Source organism: Fukomys damarensis, unplaced genomic scaffold, assembly GCF_012274545.1.
Source record: "Fukomys damarensis isolate Sample0158 unplaced genomic scaffold, DMR_v1.0_HiC HiC_scaffold_4, whole genome shotgun sequence".
In the NCBI taxonomy this organism is placed as follows: Eukaryota; Metazoa; Chordata; class Mammalia; order Rodentia; family Bathyergidae; genus Fukomys; species Fukomys damarensis.
The window spans coordinates 32,991,368-33,012,003 of record NW_022900916.1 but is presented as its reverse complement, the minus strand read 5'-3'; the positions used below and the strand labels follow the sequence as shown (position 1 = coordinate 33,012,003).

Below are 20,636 nucleotides of genomic sequence, written 5' to 3'. Positions count from 1 at the left end.
TGCACTGCCCACTGCCCGGCCGGCCAACCATGACGGACGCCAGCAACAAGAAGGAGGGCTTCAAAAAATGCCGGAGCGCCACTTTCAGCATCGATGGCTACAGCTTCACCATCGGTGAGAACTTTCCACACGCCCTGGGACTCCGGGCTTCGGCAGACACCGTTCGGCGGTGGCGCCGAGAGTCCCTTTCCAGCGGGGAAGAGGGGTGGCACTGCCCGGCCGGCCAACCATGACGGACGCCAGCAACAAGAAGGAGGGCTTCAAAAAATGCCGGAGCGCCACTTTCAGCATCGATGGCTACAGCTTCACCATCGGTGAGAACTTTCCACACGCCCTGGGACTCCGGGCTTCGGCAGACACCGTTCGGCGGTGGCGCCGAGAGTCCCTTTCCAGCGGGGAAGAGGGGTGGTCAGGGGCTGGGCCGGCCCGGAGGGAGCTCCTGGGAGCCGCGCCCGGGGTTGTCCCCAGCACTCTCGTGGGCTGGAGCCCGGTTTGGGGGTCACAGCTTTCTCTCACTGCTTTGTTTCCGTGGTGTGATTTGAGTAACAAAGCCAGAATAGGAGGGACAGAGACAGGGATGGAGCCAGGGAGAGAAAGCTAGAGACAGGAATACCAAGGCAGGGAGGACAGAAGCGACAGAAAGAGGTGGACTTGATAAGCAGTAAGAGACAGAGACAGGAACAGGGACCAGGCAGTGACATTAGTTACAGGGGCACTTTGACACTAGGTGAGGAATAAAGAGACCGAGATGTTGAGACCCAAATAATAGAATGAGAGAGAGAGGAAGGAGAAGAGAGAAGGAAGAGAAGGAGCCCAGTCTTTCGGAGAGGGTAGGATGCAGCAGAGAGGAATAATATGTCCTGTTACTGAAATACTTAAGAAGCTTGGGTGTCCAGCTGAGCTGTGTGCCGGGGTTTGGCCCTCCTGCCCCTGGACTCTCAGTGGCTCTTGCTTTCTTTCCACCCCAAACAGTTCTGGAGAAGAGAAGGGGCCCTCAGGGGGCTGGGCCCCATTGTTCTTGATACTTTTACTGTTGGCCTCACAGGGTCTCACCGCTTTGAAACAACTTTTTAAGGCCTTGCTTCTTCCTCTTCCTGGGATGGGGCAGACAGGGGAGGCCCTGGTAGCACGGGGAGGAGAGGAGGCCTCCTTTGTGGAAAGTCAGCATTTGGAGAACAAGCTGCTCTCGCATTCCCACTTTGGGGAGCTCTCAGCTTACTAAAGCCTTAAATCTGGCCTTAACCCCAAAGACGGAAAATTAGAGAACATGTCATTTTGTTTCTTGGTGTGCTGCACCTGCTCTGCGGTGTAGTGGGAAAGAAGAGACCAGTGTTCATTTCTGGGACACTTTTGCTGCCAGTGAAGTGGCCCGCGGGTTCAGGGGCGTGGATGGAAGACCTCCCTTTCACCAAACACACAGCATCTCACTGTTCAGACTTTACCCAAGCTGCTTCAGCAAGCAACCAGGAAAGTTCCCTCAACTTGATGTGGAGGAATCCTGCTGCCTCTTTCATTTGCTGCTGTCTCCACTCTTCATCTGCATCAGAAACCCCACCCCCTTGCCTTTAGTTCCAACGAGTCTTCTCTAGGGCAGTCCCCTGGACTGGAACCAGCTATTTAGGCACCTATAAGTAGTCCTCATGGCCTTTGCTAATTTATTTTTCACCCTCCAGTGAGTGGTGGGTGCTGGTAGGTACACAGGGGGCATTTGTAGAAATGAATTAAAAGTTACTAAAGTCAAAAGTGTTTGATTAAAAGTTCACTGTCCTGTAAATATTTACTGGTTTTCTTGACTCTGGCAGGAAAACTTCAAGAGTGACTTTCTTTTACCTCGTAGTTCCTGCTAGAGTTCATCTTCCAAACAGGGTGACTTCCTCAAATCTAGAATCATGGTATAATCTCCCCACTTCTTATCCCCTGTCTCCCCGGTAGAAGACATAGTTGAACAGACTGGTATAGTGTGGTGGTCAGAAAGGACTCGAAAGTGAGCCGATCCCTTCCAGGAAAGATAGGTTCCAGGGAATTTCAAATTGCTGAGTATTTTTCTTCATTCATTTCTTTGCATCTATCCTCCTCCTCTTCCTCCTCCAACAAATGTTTGTTTGTTTTTTTTGAGAATTTATTTGTTTTTCTTCTTCTTTTTCTTTTTATTGAGTTTATTGGTACAATCTAGGTATACAGTACAATTACATTCATCATTGGGATTCTGTACCTTTACATAATAGGTCTTGATTCTCATTTTTCCCCTTGTCCCTGCCCTCCCTTCATCCCCTCCTCCCCTCCCCATTTACAAACACTTTATTTCCATTTTTTCAGTTTCTCATATTTTTTTCCTCTCCCTTTTTACCTTTCCCCCACCCTTCCCACTTTCCCTACACCTTTAGCCCTTTACTTCCTATTTCACATTACTAATTATCTCATTAGGATCCTGTGTATTATAGTTTTTCACACCAAAGAAACTATTCGGTATTTCAGTTAAATCTTTGTGTGAACATTAAAAATAGGGAATCCTAAAATTTATTTATTTTTTGAAACATGGTCTCACTGTGTAGTTTGGACTGTCCTTGAACTCACTTTGTAGCCCAAGCTGGCTGTGAACTCTCGGCAAGGTGCCTGCCTCAGCCTCCCAAATGCTGGGCTCACAGGCATGTACCACCATGCCAACTGTGGGAAGTTTCTTTTTTTAATTTTACTTTATTAGAACATACAGTTTAGCACAATGCTTGCCAGGTGGAAAACACTCACAAATGATAATTAGAATCATTCAAGGCACTTAAACTAATATAACGGTGAATTTATGGAGATAAATCAGACTTAGGACCTGCAATAGGGAATTCGTATTCTTAGGGTGATGTGATAATATTGTACACAACCATTTGACAAAGTAGAAATTAGTAAGTTTGATAGGAGACATTTTAGTAATTTTAGGCCAATGTAGATAATTTAGAAAATACAGATAATCAAAAAGAAAGAAAAATCACTTGTATTTTAACACTCAACATTGAATGTTAATGTTTCTTGTATACATTTTCTAGTACTTATTTTTTGGAGACAGGGTCTCAATATGTAGTACAGGCTAGCCTTGAACTCTCAGCAGTCCTCCTGCCTCAGCCTCCAAAGTGCTGGGATTATGGGCATGCGCCATGATGCCTGACTTTTAGTACTTTTTTGCATAGACATACAGTATTTCTTTAATAAAATGCAAGGATAATGCTTGGTAATCTGTTATTTAATAATAGCTTATTAGCTTTGTTTTCTGTCATATGAAAAACATTAAGCAGTCTCTTATTGTTAGCCATTTTAGCTTTTGATTTTTACCTTAATAAGCAGTGATAAAAACTAAATCCTTGAGTACATTCGTGATTACTTTCTCGGGGGAGCACTGAGGATCGAATTCGGGATCTTGTACTTGCAAGGCAGGTGAGCTAGGTCCCCAGCCCTCATGGTTATGTTTTAAAGTTAAACTTCTAGAGGCATTGTTGTTCAATTTAAGAATATGTGCATTTTTAGGACCTATAAAATATCTTGCTCAACTCTCCTCTGGAAAGTTTTATCAATTTATGTTCTCACCAGTAATGGTACTCACAGTCTCATGAATGCTGGATATTATAATTGTTTTAAAAGTTTCTACTTTGAGAGGTGGAAGATGGTGTCTCAGTTCCACAGATTATTTTACCTCTTTTGTAAATTTGCTTTGTTATTTCCTTTGACTTTCTTTTTCCTCTGAAGTGTAGGATTTCATCATTTATTAATTTTCAAATATTCTTGATGTATATAGTGTATATCAATTTTATGTAGCCCATGGGTTAATTACAACACCTTGTAATCATTGCTATTATATATAATATATAATTACATAATCAATATACACTAATATTGTACATTATAATTAGGTACAGAAATGTGCACAGGTCTTTGTGTGTTTATAAGTGTACATATATGTGTGTGTATTATATAACACTTGCAAGGGATGTCTGTCGTGTATGTTACAAATAATTCTTCCAAGCAGGACTCATGTTCTTGCCACACCTGTATGTGGCAGTCAGGACTCACTTTGAGAATGAATAGACATCTTGTGGCCCACACCTGCTGTCTCCTCATGTGTTTCAACAAAGTGGAGTAGTGTAGTCACCCTCCTGCACGTTAGAGAAGACTCTGGATGAGATTCTGGTGCCTCTCAGGTCTCTTGTAAGTGCCTGACCTGTCTTAGGAATCACTTCCTCTTCTGGTGTGATCGGTTTGCAAAACTCTCAGGTCAAAGGACTTTACTAAAGGAGTCTATATGGTACTGCAGATCTAAGAGATTCTTACAGGAGAGGCCTGTGAGGACAAGAGGGACTTAAGGGCCTCTGCCATCATTGAGGTCTGAGCCACCCCTGTGACAAAATTATGAACAAACTCTACTAGGAATTCTCCTGACCAAACTTATCTTTGCTAAAGGTGTATTTCTGGGTAGGCAAGAAGATGGCTCCAGCTGGTGACTCCCTCAGGAATGGCATTTCTCAGGGATATTTGGACCGATGAGGGGCCTTTAGTAATCACCATGCTGGGAATCTGGGGACAAAGGTCAGAGGAGTAGAATATTTTGTTGCAAACTGTAGCCCTGCAGATTAAGGATTGTACCAAGCACCAGTAATACCTCTGTGGAGCAGCCTGGCCAGGGTCCCTATAAGAGGAAGCCTGGAGCTGCTGAACCATGCTGTAGTCCACTGCATCCAGGTGCAGGTGCTCTGAGAACTGAGGATCCAGGCTGCCCTGAAAACAGGCACATTCACCTGGAAAGAGTAGTGCGGGCCACTTACTACCCATTAACTATCCAGCCCCAGAAGACAAGGATGTGCATTTGAAAAATAAGATTCTGCTCCATACCCTCACTTATTTCCTATGCAAATATTTTCACGTGTAACTCAGCAGAATCAAACTACACAAGAACTTCTGCATATTATGGCCTTCCAGTGACACTAGTCATGGTAATCACTGAGATTATGAAGTCCGTGATCCCTACTGAGAGGCTCCTTGTTAGTGCTTTCTGCACATAGCACACGTTCACCTGTGTCTATGACCTCTTGACCACATTCCCATTTTATGACCCGAGAAAACCACATAAAAACACTGGCTACGGAGCACAAGGCAGGGCCACACTGAACCAGGAGCTGGTGAGAGGCAATTTGACGAGTCTTTATTTCCTTTACCTAATCTTCCTCCTATTCTTAACCTGCCCAGCATAAGGCAAAGATCTGACTCATTCTGGTTTTGCTGCAGCCTGGGCTGTTTCAGCAGATCTGACATACTCCCAGATCTCTTCATCAAGATGATAAGAAATAACATCCCGATGGGGGGCACCATATTATAGGAGGCAAAGCCTGGGTGGAGGGGTCAAGACAGACATGGTTCAAACTCCACTCTTCCACTTCCTTTCTATGTGACTTCTTGCATGAATTGGGTTGGTATGAAGTGAAGTCTTTTAAAGTACAAACAACCCTCCCAAAAATGAAGTTTGTTTGCAAAAAAACAGAAGCACTTTTTAAAAAATATAACCCGTTGGAATGGGGAATGGGCCCCACTCACTCTCTGCTGATGCTCCTCACTTCCCTCTTCTAATCAGTGTTGACATCCATGTGTCAGAAGGAAATGGATGAAACAATGGCTGAGAGAATGTGAAGTTGGGAGTGTGTGGTCAATAAGCTACATCCTTTGATTGTAGTATTGTGGAAAATGCTAGACCTGTTCTAAAGAAGTGTCATTAGTAAAAGGATGTGTGATTCCTGTAGCACCTGCCTCAGTGTCCCCTGACTTGTGTTTTTCCCTTCGGGTTGTCACAGAAGAGAGAAAACAAGGGGGGCCTTGACAGCATTCTGAGAGAGACAAGAAGCTTGATGCTTCAGACTGGCAGCAAGGGTTCCCTGTCCCACCCTTAGGCTGCCAGAGGAAGCCTGAAGCTGCAGTTGGTACTAGACCCTAATATGCTATATTTTTTCCCTCTACGTGCATATATATGGTGACATCTAATCTATAAATTAGGCACAGTAAGAGATCAGCAATAACTAATAATAACAATTACAACTATACTGTGATAAGAATTATATAACTATGATATTTCTCAAAATATTGTACTCTACATAGTAATGGGTGGGTAGCATACACAGTATGGATGCTGTAGATAAAGGGATGATTCATGTTCTGGGTAAAAAGGAATAGGATGGTGAGATTTTATCATGCTACACCAACCAGGCTGCAATTTAAAACTTACGAATTGTTTATTCCTGGATTTTTCCACTTAATATTTTTGGACTGCAGTTGGCTGTGGGTAGCTGAAAACTTCAGAAGGTTCAAGTGGACATAATGGAAAATCACAACCACCACCTAGTACTCTTTGATTTAATTCCTTCTCTCTTCTCACATTTCTAAAAAGCCTGGAGGCCAACTCAAGTGGGGCAGGGTGCGGAGATAGGAGCTGTGCAGCTGGGGCTTGTGTTGTCTGCTGTGCCTCTCATCTTGCTCCATTCTGCACCTTGGCCAGGTCACCTCACCTCTCAGGCTGTTTCCTTCTAATGTAAATTGAGGCTTGTGATCCTTAGTTGTGAACCTTGGTAAGGATCAAGGGCAGTCATACTTGAAAAAAGTACTTTATTGCCTCTAAACTGCTCTTCTCATTATTAGGGAAAGGGTAATACTGGTGAAAACAAAGTTCTTGTACCCCTCCTTGCAACTTTGCACCCTAACCAAGAGAAACCATGAGCTCTCACGTGGGCTTGTCATCGTCACCAGAAAGTGGAGAGCATAGTCTTAGCAGTGTCAGGCAGAGGTTGTTTGTTATGGGAAACAGGGTCTTCTGAGTTGTGGAATGACTTACTAGGCAAATCATTTAGTTTCTGTGAGCCCTATTTTCCTTCTAGGAACAAATGGATCTAGTGAAACCTCCCTGAAAGGTGGTAAACCAAGTATTCCAGGGGAGTGGAGCACCATGCACAGTGGCTGGGTGTCACACTGTGTCTGCTCAGTGTTCCTTCCTTTGTTTGGAATCATAGTTGAGTAGAGCCAGTGCTGGCTGTGAGAGTGAGAGCTGCTGGTAATGATCTGAGGATCAGTGGGCACTCTCTGGGGCAGCAGCCAAGATGCCCTGTACAATTGTGCTGGCCCTTGACACCAGGTAAGAACAAGCAAAGCGTGCAGTAAGCATCTGCATGTCTTCCTTCTCTGGGCGGGTGGATCTTCCTCAGCCAGATAGTTTGCCTGGCCCATCCACCAAGGCTCCAAGGCTCCAAGGCAGAGTTTATCTGGCACCATAGTAAAGTTGGGGGAGGTAGAGAGAACAGCATTGCAGGGATGACACTTCTGGTCCTGGCTTGGGGTCTGGTGGACACAGCAGAAAGAGGCAGCGGGGGGGCAGGATGGTTAAATTGGACTTTGAGTTCAAAATATCATTTAAATTTGGGGGTTAAATTCTAAACCCCATCTGCCTTTTCTTGTGATCTGTGTCATTGCATGGCTAACAAGTTTTCTAAGCTGTAAAATGGACATAATAGCATCTGCCTTGTTGGGTTGAGAAAGAAAATGAAATAATGAAAGTAGAGCTTCTAGCAGAGCCACTTTATCTACTGGGCATAGTAGGCATCATGCTCAGGACATAATTTCAGAGGTGTACAAAAATATTTTCATTTATTTTAAATAAGACTTTTGAATAAACTATCATTCATAAGGTTTCAGTCAAGCAAGATGAATAATCCCTAGAGATCTGATATATAACATTGTATCTGTGTTATACTTAAAGATTTTTAAGGAGATAAATCTCATGTTAAGTGTTCTTACCAGAAATTATTTAAAAAATTCAACAATTATAATATTAATATATTCTTCATAACAGTGAAAACCTAAAATAGAGTTAATGTCTTTAGAAATAAATTTTTATGCAGCAAGGTGGCCACAAAGGCAAACATACCTAGGATCCATGGAAATCTTTTTTTTTTCCTTCCTCATTGAGTTTATTGGTACATTTTAGGTATACAGTACAGCTACATTCATCTTTGGGATCTTGTACCTTTGCATGACAGGTCTTGGTTCTCATTTTTTCCCCTTGTCCCTGCTCTCCCTTCACCACCTCTTCCCCTCCCCCATGGAAATCTTAATGGTGGTTTTAGCTTCTACGGTGCCTGGAACATGTTAAGCATTGAAAATTGTTAGCTGGTGTTACTAGTAAGTTAATACGATTTGCTGCATATAGCACTGAATTAGGTACTTGAAAGGGTAGGGAGAAACATTAGGGAGAAAAATCACAGCATAGATATGTGAGGTCTTTAATCCTGAGAAAGTCACTTAATTTGGCCCTCAGTTCTTTGTTACAGTAAATTAGATATTAGAGGATTAAATGAGTTAAGGTACATTGAGCACTTAAAACTGTACCTGGGACACAGTAGGTTGTATATAGCTGTCATGGTAATATTTTTATTATTAATTCATAAGAAATTTTCCTACAATATAAAAACAAGAAAATAACAATGATGATAATGAGCTCTTGAGTCCTACTTGATCAGATACCTATAAATATTATTCTTTTTAGAGCTATAAGGGTGATCTTGGCCTTCTGCATTTTGTTATTCAGTGTTGACATTTCCTGCCATTCACTTTTGTGTACTTGGGTATTGGTCTCCCACTGCGATACACACTGGATTCTTGTTGGGCCTCCAAGTATCTCCTCACTAGTTAATCATCTTTTAGGATGTATTCCCTGGGGTGTTTCAGCGAAGTGAGTCCTAACTGCCTGGCTCCTTTTGGATGGTAAGCTTGTGTGGGCTGGGAGAGGAAAGTGATGTTGAAGACCTGAGCTCTGTAACCACAGTTCAGGCCCTTCCTCCTCTCTAGCCTGGGAAAGAGTCACCTCTTTGAGGCTCTATAGCAAGGTCCCTCCTTAGTAATGGGTAGCAATTCTTTGCTTGTTGGGTTGTTGGGAGGATTCAGTAGGGCCAGGAATGGAGGAGCCCAGACACTCTAGGTACCTCATAATTGATAGCTGTTGGTTGTGATGGTGGAGGGGCTCTGAAATCAGGGAGTGGGCAAGACTCCCAGACTCACAGCTGCTTCCCTGGATGGTGCTTACCAGCCTGCCCCCCGTTGTTTTCTACAGTCCCGACCAGCCACTTATGTCAAGTGCTGGCTTGGCTGCAAAGCTGTCTTTGTTTTAGGGTAGGATTTCTGGGACCAGGCCAGTGATCTGGAGGGCCTGCCTCCCCGAGTGCTTCCAGCTGGGTCTGGGTCATGTGTGCCAGCTGCTTTGGGGAAAGCCACTTGGCACTTCCCGTGCTGCTGGCAGGGGGGTTCTGGAGTGTGGCAGGAGGTTGGACTGAGATTTAGGCTTCCCTGAGAAGCCTGTGTGGGCTTAGAGGTACAGCTGCTGAAATCTGGTTTGCACTTGGTGGAGGGTAGTAGCTATGGGCTGAAGGTTCACACCACTCAAGGATCTGTCCAGGAATATCATACTGCATATGCTACTGTGAAACCATAAAAGCTTCGTAAATACATGGAAATTAAATAACACCATCCTGAACAACCAATGGGTCACAAATGAAATTAAAGAAGACATTAGACAGTTTCTACAATTAAACAGTGATGCCAGTACAACCTGCTAGAACTGTGACATGTAATGAAAGCAGTCCTATGAGGGAAATTTAGTTATACCAGAGAATTCCCATATCAGAAAAACAGCAAGCTCAAATAACCTAATCTTGAACCTCAAGCTTCTAGGAAAAAAAAAAAAAAGAGCAAGTCAAGTCCTAAGCTCATATGAGGGAGGAAATTATAAAGATCAGAGCAGAAATTAATGCAGTGGAGACTAAGAAAAACAGTACAAAGTATCAGTGAACGAGGGAGTTGCTTGAGAGATTAAATAAAATTGACAAACCCTTAGCGAACCTTATTAAAAAAAAGGATGACTCAGATCATTGCAATCAGATTAAAAACAACAAATCCTGTAGAAATCCAGGAGATCATCAATATTGACTAGTTTTATTACTTTTCTCATATTAATGAAACAAAATACCCAACATCCAAAGTTAAAGGAGGAAAGGGGTATTTGGCTTTAAGTTTGTAGAGGTTTCAGTCCATAATCACCTGGCTCCAAGACACAGTGGCAGAGGGGCAATAGTTCACAGTGGATAAAAGGTAGCAAAGCAGCAAGGGAACTTTGTCTTTCTGTTCTTTTTATTTTATTCAGACTACATAGCATAGCCGGGTGTGGTGGCGCACACCTGTAATCCCAGCACTCAGGAGGCTGAGGCAGGAGGATCTCTGTGAATTTGAGACCAGCCTGGGCTACTTAGTGAGTTCCAGGTCACTCTCGACTACATAGTGAGACCCTGTCTCAAAAAAACCCAAAACAAAAACAGACTACATAATATGGGTAATAATCATGCCCTTAATCCTAGTGCCCTTGGGCCTAGCCCCACCATGAATCAATCACATACTCTAGATTCATCCACTCCAAAATAACCTATGACCACTGAGGCTTTGCGGGGGACATTTAGACACAAATAGTAACACCTAGTTCTACAACCTGTATTCTGATAAAATGGAAAACAGAAGAAATGGACATATTCCTAGATATATGAGTTAAAATATATAGAAAATATAGAAATTCTAAATAACCCAATATCAGTCATTGAAATTGAAGATGTAATTAAAAACCTACCAAAAAATAAAAGTCCAGGCCCTGATGGATTCACTGCTGAATTCTACAAGAAATTTCGATAAGACTTAATGGTGCTACTTCTCAAACTCTAATGAAATCAAAAGGAGGAAATATTCCCAAATTCATTCCTGGAAGCAAGCATTTTACCTTGATACCAGAACCAGAGAAAGATCAAACCAAAAAAGAGAAGTACAGGCCAGTCTTCCTAATGAATATAGATGCAAATAAGATACTAGGAAACAATGCAGCAATCATCAAGAAGATCATACACCATAACCAAGAAGGATTCATCTCAGGGGTGCAGGAATGATTCAGTATATGAAAATCAATAATTATAATATGCCATGTTAACATATGATCATCTCAGTAGATGTATAAAAAGCATTTGACTAGTCTGACACCCATTCATGATAACCCTACAGAAAATTGGAACAGATGGTCTTTAGGTGGCTTCAACCATCTATGACAATAACCAACATCATACTCAATGAACAAAGACCGAAAGCTTTCACTCTAAAATCAGGAACAAGACAAGACTGTCCACTAATACCACTCTTATTCAATACAGTTTTGAAAACATTAGAGCAATTAGATAAGAGAAGTAAAAGGAATAAGGATAGGAAAAGAAGTTAAATTATCATTATTTGCAGATGACATAATACTGTACATAGGAGACCCTAAAAACTCCACTGGAAGACTTCCAGATTTAATAACTAAATTCAGTAGCATAGCTGGATATAAAGACAACACTCAAAAATCAATCACATTCCTATACACAAATTCACTGAGAGAGAAATTAGGAAAACAACCCCCTTAACAATAGTATTCAAAAAAAATGAAATACCTAGGAATCAATCTAACAAAGGAAGTAAAAGACATTGAACACTTCAGTACTCTGAAAAAAGATATCAGAGAAGATAACAGAAAATGGAAAGATATCTCTTGTTCTTGGGTAAGAAGAACAGTGAAAATGGCCATACTTTCAAAATTGTTATACAGATTTAATGTAATCTGGATGGAAATAACAGTAGCATATCTCACAGAATTAGAGAAAACAAGCCTAAAATTTATATGGAACTAGAATAGCAAAAGTAATTCTGAGCAACAAAGGCAAGGCAGGGGACATCATAATCCCTGATCTTAAATTATATTCCAAAGCTACTGTCATAAAAACAGCATGATACTTACAAAAAGAACAACAACAATAACAAAACCAAAAATCATTCCTGAGGATCAGTGGAACAGATAAGAAGATACAGAAACAACTCCAAGCACACTCAGCCACATTTTCTTGGATAAAGGGGCTAAACACCCTCACTGGAGGAAAGATAGCCTCTTTAATATAAGTAGTGCTGGAAAAACTGGCTTTCAACATACTGAAGATTAAAACTAGACACATATCTTTCACAATGCAGTAAACTAAAATCAGAATGGATTAGACTTAAATATTAAAACTGAAACACTTAATCTGCTAGAAGATAGAACTCTTGAAGATGTAGGTGCAGGCAAAGACTTTATGAACAAAAAAAATCACGCAGGAAATCTTACAAAATTAAAAAGCTTTGCACAGCCAAAGAAACAATCAACAGAGTGAAGAGACAACCCACAGTGAGAAATTTTTTTTTTTTGCCAGTTCCTCAGACAATGGACTAATATCTAGGATATGTAAAGAACTTAAAAGAATCAGAGCCCCCGAGTTTAAACACCCAGTCTAAGGTTAGGGATCTGAAATGAATAGATACTTCTCAGATGAAGATGTAGAAATAGCAAATAAATATATGAAAAAATATTCAACATGACTGGCCGTTGGAGTGATGCAAATTAAAACAATGCTAAGATTTCATCTAGCTCCAGAAAGAATGACTATTGTCAAGGAAGCAACCATTAACAAATACTGGCAGGGCTGTGGGGAACGAGGAACCTTCTCCACTGTTGGTGGAACTGCAGAGTTTTTAAACCCCTGTGGAAATCGGTGTGGACATTCCACAAAAAACTAAACTCGCGGTTGCATTTGAACAAGCCATTCTTCTAGGTATCTTTTTAAAGAGTTAAGAGCATCATGTCACAGCAATATATGCATTAGCATATATATGTGTCATATTTATAGCAGCACAGTTTGTAATAGCTAAATCTTGAAAACAGCTCATGACCATCAATGGATGAATGGATAAAGAAGATGTGTGTTTTTTTTTTATGCAGTACTAGTCTTCCATAGAGAAGGATAAGCTTGAGACATTTCTAGGTAAATTGATGCACTTTGAGACCACATTCTTAAATTAATCAGATACATGTTTAAATATTGCATTTTTTTCTCTGGTGAGAAAAACTGAAAGTGTAAAAAAGGGCCAGAGTTTATAACAAATATTAGTTTATAGGAAGAAAATTTTCAAATGGAGAGGTGAATAAAGAAGAGGCGAGGGACCGGAAAGAAAGAGCAAGAAAAAAGAAGAGAACAGAACAAAAAATGGAAACAAAGGTTTTGTAAATAAGGAGGATAAGAGGGGTTTGAGCGAAGGGTGGGGAATAAGAAAAAAAGAAGCAAGATCATGCACAAATTCTATTTGATGAGTGTTATCATTATGTATATCTAAAATGTACCAATAACAGACTTAATCATGCATATAGTTTGTCTTTCATCTCTGTCTGTCTCTGCCTCTCTCTGTCTTTGCGTGTGTGTGTGTGTGTGTGTGTGTGTGTGTGTGTTTGTGTACTCTTATCAGCTTCTCTGGTCCTGAATGTTCATTACCTGAATCACAGCAGGACCTATCTGGGCAATGGTATCTGACCAATTATACGCACCTGCATTTTGTTTACAAACATACCTATCCACACTATATATAGCTATTCTTTCTCCACCATTGAGCATTTGTTACACTTCTAGTACTTTGTAAGTACTTACTCATTTAGTTTCCCTTTTTCTGGTGAGGAAACAGAGACACTTGTCCAGGGAAGGGAAAAGACCTGCATTTTAATTCAGGGCACCTGAGGCTGAATTCTGTACCAGGCTGGCTATGCATGCAGATGTCAGACATGCTTTTAAAAATCCAAATGAGAGAGGTTTCAGCCTTGCATGAGGGAGGGAAACTGGATATTAAATGCTTAGGTCAAGAATGCTTCTTACTGTTTACTTCAGGTGAAAGCCCAATTAGTTACTTAGCTTTTCCTTTCAGACACTTTTTGAGTACTTACAGACTGCCCTGAAAATGTAGGGTGACATTAGAGAATTTCCTTACCTTGGAAAGTGTGTGAGCGTGGAGAGGTTGGCGTTGAAACATGACACGTCTGGGCTGAGTGCTGTTTCAGAAATATATAAAGGATGTGGGCACCAAAGGGTTGGATGGTCTACATGCCTGAAGGAGTCAGCAAAAACTTGTACTCAAATTTTTTTCACTTTTTTTTTCTTCCCTCTCCTCCCCTCCCTTTCTCCTCCCCTTTCCTCTTTATTCCTTCCCATTTCTTTCCTCTCCTTCCTTCACCTTTATTGAGGAGTGATTTACATATCGTAAAGTTCACCTATTTAAAGATCACCATTCAATAGTTTTTAGTAAATTCACAGAATTGCACAATTATCACCGTTCATATGTACATCATTCTGTTTTATTTTGAATAGTATCCCATTGTATAGATATTTATCTTTGCACCAACCGATGAACACTGGTTATTTCCAGTTTGGGGCTATTATTAATAATGCTGTAAACATTTGTGTACAAGACTGTGTGGACATAGGTATTAAGTCTCTTGAGTAGATTTCTGGGAGTGGAACTGATGGGTTGTACCACAAATTAATACATAACATTTAAAAATATTAAACTTCTAAAATATTTATTAATACATGTTTGCAGTACAAAATGATTACATTCCTTGTGTGGAGTTGGTACGTGTGTGCAACATATCTTCGTTTTTTTATCTCCTTCCCCTCACAGATGAATTAATAAAGCAAATGTATTTACACACAATGGAATATTATTCTGCCATAAGGAGGACAAACTTGAGTCATTTGTAGGAAAGTGGATGCACTTTGAGATCATAAAGTTAAGTGAAATAAATGGGACACACAAGCTTAAATATCGCATGGTTTCTTTTATGTGAAAATGTAATTAAAGAGCAAAATAAAAGCTAGATAATAGGAAATAGGGAGATAGAATGGGAAAGTGATTATACATAACTTTTAAGGAACTGCCAGACTGTTTTCCAAAGTGGTTGCACCATTTTACAATATGACCAGCAGTGTGGGAGAGTCCTTGAATTGGTTTTTAGTGTAAAAATCAACTAAGTCTCAAAAACTTCAGAGGCTGGGCTGGCTGCGTAATAACCAAATGCAGTTCTGTGCTGTAGATATTCTGATTGCATAGCTGGGGAATGAATCCATGCACAGTTTAGAAAGCTGTCCAGGTTATTTCGATACGTAGCCTTTTTTAGGATTCACTGAGCTGGTTGAGACTAGAAAAAGGATGAACAGGGAAATCATTTTGGGAACATTCTGCACAGAGACGCACTTTGTGTAAGAACAGCATGCTGGCATGATAATGGTTAGAAGCAGGAGTGGTGAGATAGAGTCAGGGTGGGGTGGACACTGAGGTCAGTTAGGAGGCTGCATTGGTCCAGCTGATACTTTGTGAGGAACCCGCTTATTCACTGTCCTATCCATCTAGTTTTCTATGAAAAATTTTTTAGGGAAACTAACTTTTTTCAGTACTAGGTACTAGGCTAAGAGTTTTATGTTTAATTTTCGACAGACCTTTTTGACTCATTCTCAGTTTATAGGTGAGGAAACTTGAGCTCAAGAAATTTAGTAGTAGGGCTGGGACTTGAAACCACTTTTGAATGGCTCCTTCCATTATAGCAGTTTGTCCTGCAGAGGGCAGAGCACTGTGCTAGTGCTGTGTAGAGAGGGTCTTGGGCTTTCATATTCATTGCAGGATCATTCATTATGCATTCTAATATTGCAGTGGGTGTTCTGTCTGGCTGTACGGTCACTGCTGTTTGCCCTTCTTTCCAGTAGGTTAAAGGGGTATTACATTTTCTCTAATGCAAATGACCATTATCTACACGTGCTAGGGAGATGCAATATAAGATGCCTTAGTTAAACCCCTTGTGGCTGTGATTTATCTTGACTGAAATAAAAGTCCACTACCTGCTTCTTCCTTCATGGTCCTGTTGATCAAGGTTGCAATTACTGACTGTGCTGAGACTTGACCCTGCATCCTTGTTGGCTGTCAGTCTGAGCTGTACAGATGCAGAAGATAAAAGGCCTCCACAAATCAGGCCTTGGAGTTCTGTGGTAGGAGTGTTTTCAGAGTTGTATGCATGATGAGGGGAAACTTGTAGTAATTGCTGAACAGATGTCCTTAATGAGGTCTCTGCTGGATTTCCAGCTGGCATTAAGAGCTGTGTGCTGGGACGGGAATGTCGAAGTCACTGGATCATTATGTGACATCACATCCTCCTCTTGTTGTCATAGCAGCTATAATCATCCCACTGAACATGTCCCTCAGGGTGATGATGGCAAGCTACATCTTTTTCCATTAATGGAACCATGGTGTTTCCTTCGATGCTAAAGAGGCAAAGAACTACATGCCAGTGCTCTTTGAAAGATGAAAAAGCCTAATCATTTCAGCATGTTTGCACTGCTATTTTAATAATTGTTATGCAAGTTGTATATGATAATTATGAAAAAATTATAAAAGTTATAAAGTAAGGGTTGGCAAAGAAAACACAAAATCCTATTCTTAATATCAAGAAAGAATTGCTATTAACATTTTGGTGACACCAAGAAAGCAGAAAGAACTTAAAATCTAACAAGGAGAAGCAGTAAATTATGATACCTGAACAACTCTGATGACAAAAGAATACTAATGTGAAATATATTAATTATACATTGTTAGGTGGGGAGAAAGGTAAACATTATAGTAATGATCTCGTATTTGAATAAATAATGTTTTTGTTCAGAAAGATATTAAAGTGAACTCATCAAAATGTTTAGAAAAATTTGTATTGAAGAGAGTACATTTTCTTCTAGCACTCTAGTTTTATTTTTATATTTAAATATTTAACTCAGGTGAAATGTATCTTGTGATAATTGAAATATATGAAATGTGATATATGAAATATATGATATGTGAAATCCATATTTACTTCTGCTTTACCCCTAAATTTGTCCGTTCTTTCATGGTTTAAAACATTAAATTGATAATAAATAATATTACACACATACTACACATGCATACCCTGAATTTTTTTGGAATTTATTTGTTCTTCTGTCATTCTTTTTTGTATGCTAGTGTCATGTTAGTTGGTCACTGTAACTTTGTGATATATTTTAATATCCAGTATAGCAAGGCTATATTCATTCATTTTTTTGCCAAAATACTGTTGGTTATTCTTTCTCATTTTTATTCTTGATGGATTTTAAGTTTGTCAATTTTTATGTAAAAATCCTTAGGTTTTAAAAATTGGGCTGGAGATAAGACTATGAGTCTGCAACTTTGTAGTTAGTCTGATTCAAAATCAATTTTTTAAAATAATCTGTGGGCATTGAAAGATGGAGTATATGTTGTTTTCGTGTATATCAGTAATATATCTCTTAATTTAATTGTTTTGTAATTATATCATCAGAACAATTATCTAGATTAGTCACATTAATAGTAATTTAGATCCTTCTCTATTTCTTTTATTTCTTATGAAGAACTACTTAGTAGAGATTTCTATTGTTCTTTGTCCTTGTAAATTTCTCCTTTTAGTTTTAGCTTTATATATATTTTGCCACACTATAATTTATTTCGTAGAATTTATGGGAATTGTATATTCACTATTAATCTTACTCTTCTTTTTCATTATAAAATGATTTCTTTGGGTAGGTATCACAAAATGGTATTTACTGTTTTCTTTCCACAAATTTATAATATCTTGTGTGTGTGAATATATTCTCCTCACTTAAAATTAAGTTTAGCTGGGTATGGTGGTTCATGCCTGTGATCCTAGCACTCTGGGAGGCTGAGGCAGGAGAATCACAAGTTCAAGCCCACTCTGAGAAACTTAGCCACTTAGGAAGACCCTGTCTATAAATTTTAAAAAATAAATAAAAGTAAAAAGAGGATAGATACTTTTAAGATTATGATACCTAGTTTATTAACTATTGTTATTCTCTTATTAGGAACTTTTGTGTTTTTTTTTCATTTTAAAAAATACTTAAAATGAAAAGAGGGCTGGGGAGGTAACTCTGTACATAGACCCTAGGTTGAATCCTAGTACCTACCTAATAACCCGCTAACCGGCCAACCCACCAACAAGCTCGACTAGACCAAAGCTTCAAAACTCCCTACATCTACTGTATTTTTTACATAGGTGAACCTCCTTTGTCAATTCTATTGGATTTGTGTACATATAAACATATGTATTCACAATTTGCCGTGGAATCATCCTATAGTTGCTGTTTGTGCAGTCAGCACTTTTTACCACTTAAAAATATGTGACAGTCACTTTTCCAGTGTGGAAACTACAAAGTTAGGTAACTGTTTAAAATGAACTTGATTGGCAGTGTTTGTACTTTCCATTAGACAAGAAATTAGGCTTCCCAGTTTTTAGTCCTTATCCTGGTTGTTGTACCTAGTTTTAGGTGCAATATTTTATTATTTTTTTGACCCAGTTTGATAGTTTAAAATTTTTATAGCTGAGATTGGCCTAACTTCATTGTAAGTGGTGTAGTGTTCTTCTTTCTGACATTATCAGTGTTATCTACCAAAAAAATTCTATATTGCTCTTTTGCTTTTTGATATATAGACTACATTTGCTTTACCTTGTGTCTTCAGGGTTTGATAAGAACCTTTAATTTTTCAAAAATATTTTAGAATCAGCTTTTCCCTATTATCAAAACTGACTGTTTTAATACAGTTTTGTGTAAGGTTATGTCAATGTATTTGATTTTGGTTTTTATATTCAATAAGTTTTTGTATTTTAAACAGTTTTTTAAAGATTAAAACTTCATCATAAAGTTAACCCAGGTGGAGTATGCAAATTGATGATTTTTAGAAAATCTACAGAACTGGGCTAGTATCACCATCATCGAATTTTAGAATATATCTATCATTCGCAAAAGAGCCCTCAAGCCTATTGTTAATGAATCCAGTTTTATATTCAGCATTCTGCCAATTGTTTATCTTTTAAAATTAGTTTTAGTTTTCATGGTTTTTTGTTTTTGTGTTCTTTCTGCAACACTTATTTTAATCTTCAGAGTGTTGGACCAATTGAAGATTCTTTCTCAAATCTCCTGTGTATCTTTATTTATTTATTTGGGTACTGGGGATAGAACTTGCAAGACAGGTGGCGGCACCACTGAGCTAAATCCTTAGGCCACTCCCATGTATCTTAAGAGCTCATGGATCTAAAAATCTCTTTCTAACGTGCCAAATAAATTGGTGCCATAAAATTGTTAGGTCATGACATTTTTTCTCTGCAAAATTCCATGAGTATTTGTTCAGTATTTCCTTGGATTTTTCTAACTTTGGTGAAATTGTAGTCTTGGTTAATTGTCGTACTTTTCAGGAAACATGATTTATCTGCCTGGATGCTTTAGGATTTAAAATTGAGTTTAATTTAATTTAATTTAATTTTTATTTTATTTTTTGGTACTGGGGATTGACCTTGTGCTTGCAAGGCAGGCAGTGGAGCCACTGAGCCAAATCTCTGCCTGATTTTATTTTAAGGTCATCCTTGTAGTGAAAAACTTTTGCAAGCATGTGTTTAGATGTAGTAGATCTCTTTTAATGGAATTTTGTAGAAAACCTGTTTTTGTAGAAAGCCATTTTTTTTTTTTTAATATACCAGGGATTGGACTTGGGACCTTATGCTTGTGAGGCAGGTGGAGGAACCACTGAACTAAATCCCCGGCCCTATAAAACATCATTTTATGTGCTTATGCAATTTTTCTTCTGGTGAAGAATAATTTCTTCTATTATATCTTTGATCATTTCTACTTTTCCATTTATTCTGAGTTCTCCTTCCTGAATACTCATTATCTTCATGTTGACTTTTCAGTCAGTTTCACAACTGGAGTCATTCAAATTTTCACGTTGATTCCCTCTATATTCTAGAAGAATTTAGGTATTCAGTTTTTCATACTGCTAAATGGATGTTCTATAGCATCAATTTGGTTCTAAAACTGTTCTTAATGTGTACATTACTTCTGCAATTGCATTTTTTCCAGTATTGGCAGTTGAATCCAGGACTTTGCTTGCTACTTTTATATTTACATCCCTTGCCATTTTTATTTTTTATTTTGAGATAGAGTCTTTCTGAATTACTAAGTCACCCAATCTGCACTTGAACTTGTGACCCTTCTATGTCTGCTTCCCAGACTGTGAGGATTGCAGGAGTGTGCCACAAAACGTTTTGTAATTGCACTTTTGTTTTCTTGAATTATTTCCTTCTCTCCTGTATTTGGTTTTTGTGCAACTCCATTTGCTTATGTTTCTATTTTTTGTCATATAGTCCAATACCCTTTTTACACTTGGGGCACATTGGTGTGTACTTCTTCCAGTTCAGCTTCTTATTTTTGTAAGGCCAGCATGTCATGCTTTACTAAAATGGCACCTTATTTTTCTTCCAACCATCTGTGTCTCTGGTACTCTGAACATGGAGCCATGGTAATCACAGTGCTGTTAAGGTTCACCCTGATGGTGAACCCTGTATCTGAGATGTGTTCCATCCCACCATCAGTCTCTTCTCACCCACATCAGTGTTGTATTTGCTAGAGTGTGTGATTTCTACTTAGACTTGGAAGAGAAGGGGATGGAGTTGAAGAAAAGCCCAGGGAAACAGACCTGAGATTGACAGATAAAGATGAGGTTTGCAGCATTTCTCTCTCCCTGTTGCTTTTGTCAGTGGTCTCTGTTTCTGTTACCAAAGCTGGACTCCCCAAGAGCCAAAACATCAATGCTGTTGTTTTCATCCAGCACCA

General features: G+C 39.3%; 1 protein-coding gene across 5 annotated transcripts in view; it reads left to right on the top strand.

Moving 5' to 3' along the window:
- Positions 1 to 20,636, top strand: part of Pde1c (phosphodiesterase 1C) — a 576,741-nt gene that overhangs the window by 89,508 nt on the left and 466,597 nt on the right. For 4 of the 5 annotated variants that reach the window (XM_010628348.2, XM_010628343.2, XM_010628342.2 and 1 more), the window contains exon 1: positions 230 to 314. The exons of the other annotated variant lie outside the window; for it this stretch is intronic. In XM_010628348.2, coding sequence (XP_010626650.1) covers positions 230 to 314 — 85 coding nt within the window. Of the gene's footprint in view, positions 1 to 229; positions 315 to 20,636 lie in introns of those variants that run through there. 5 annotated transcript variants of the gene reach the window in all.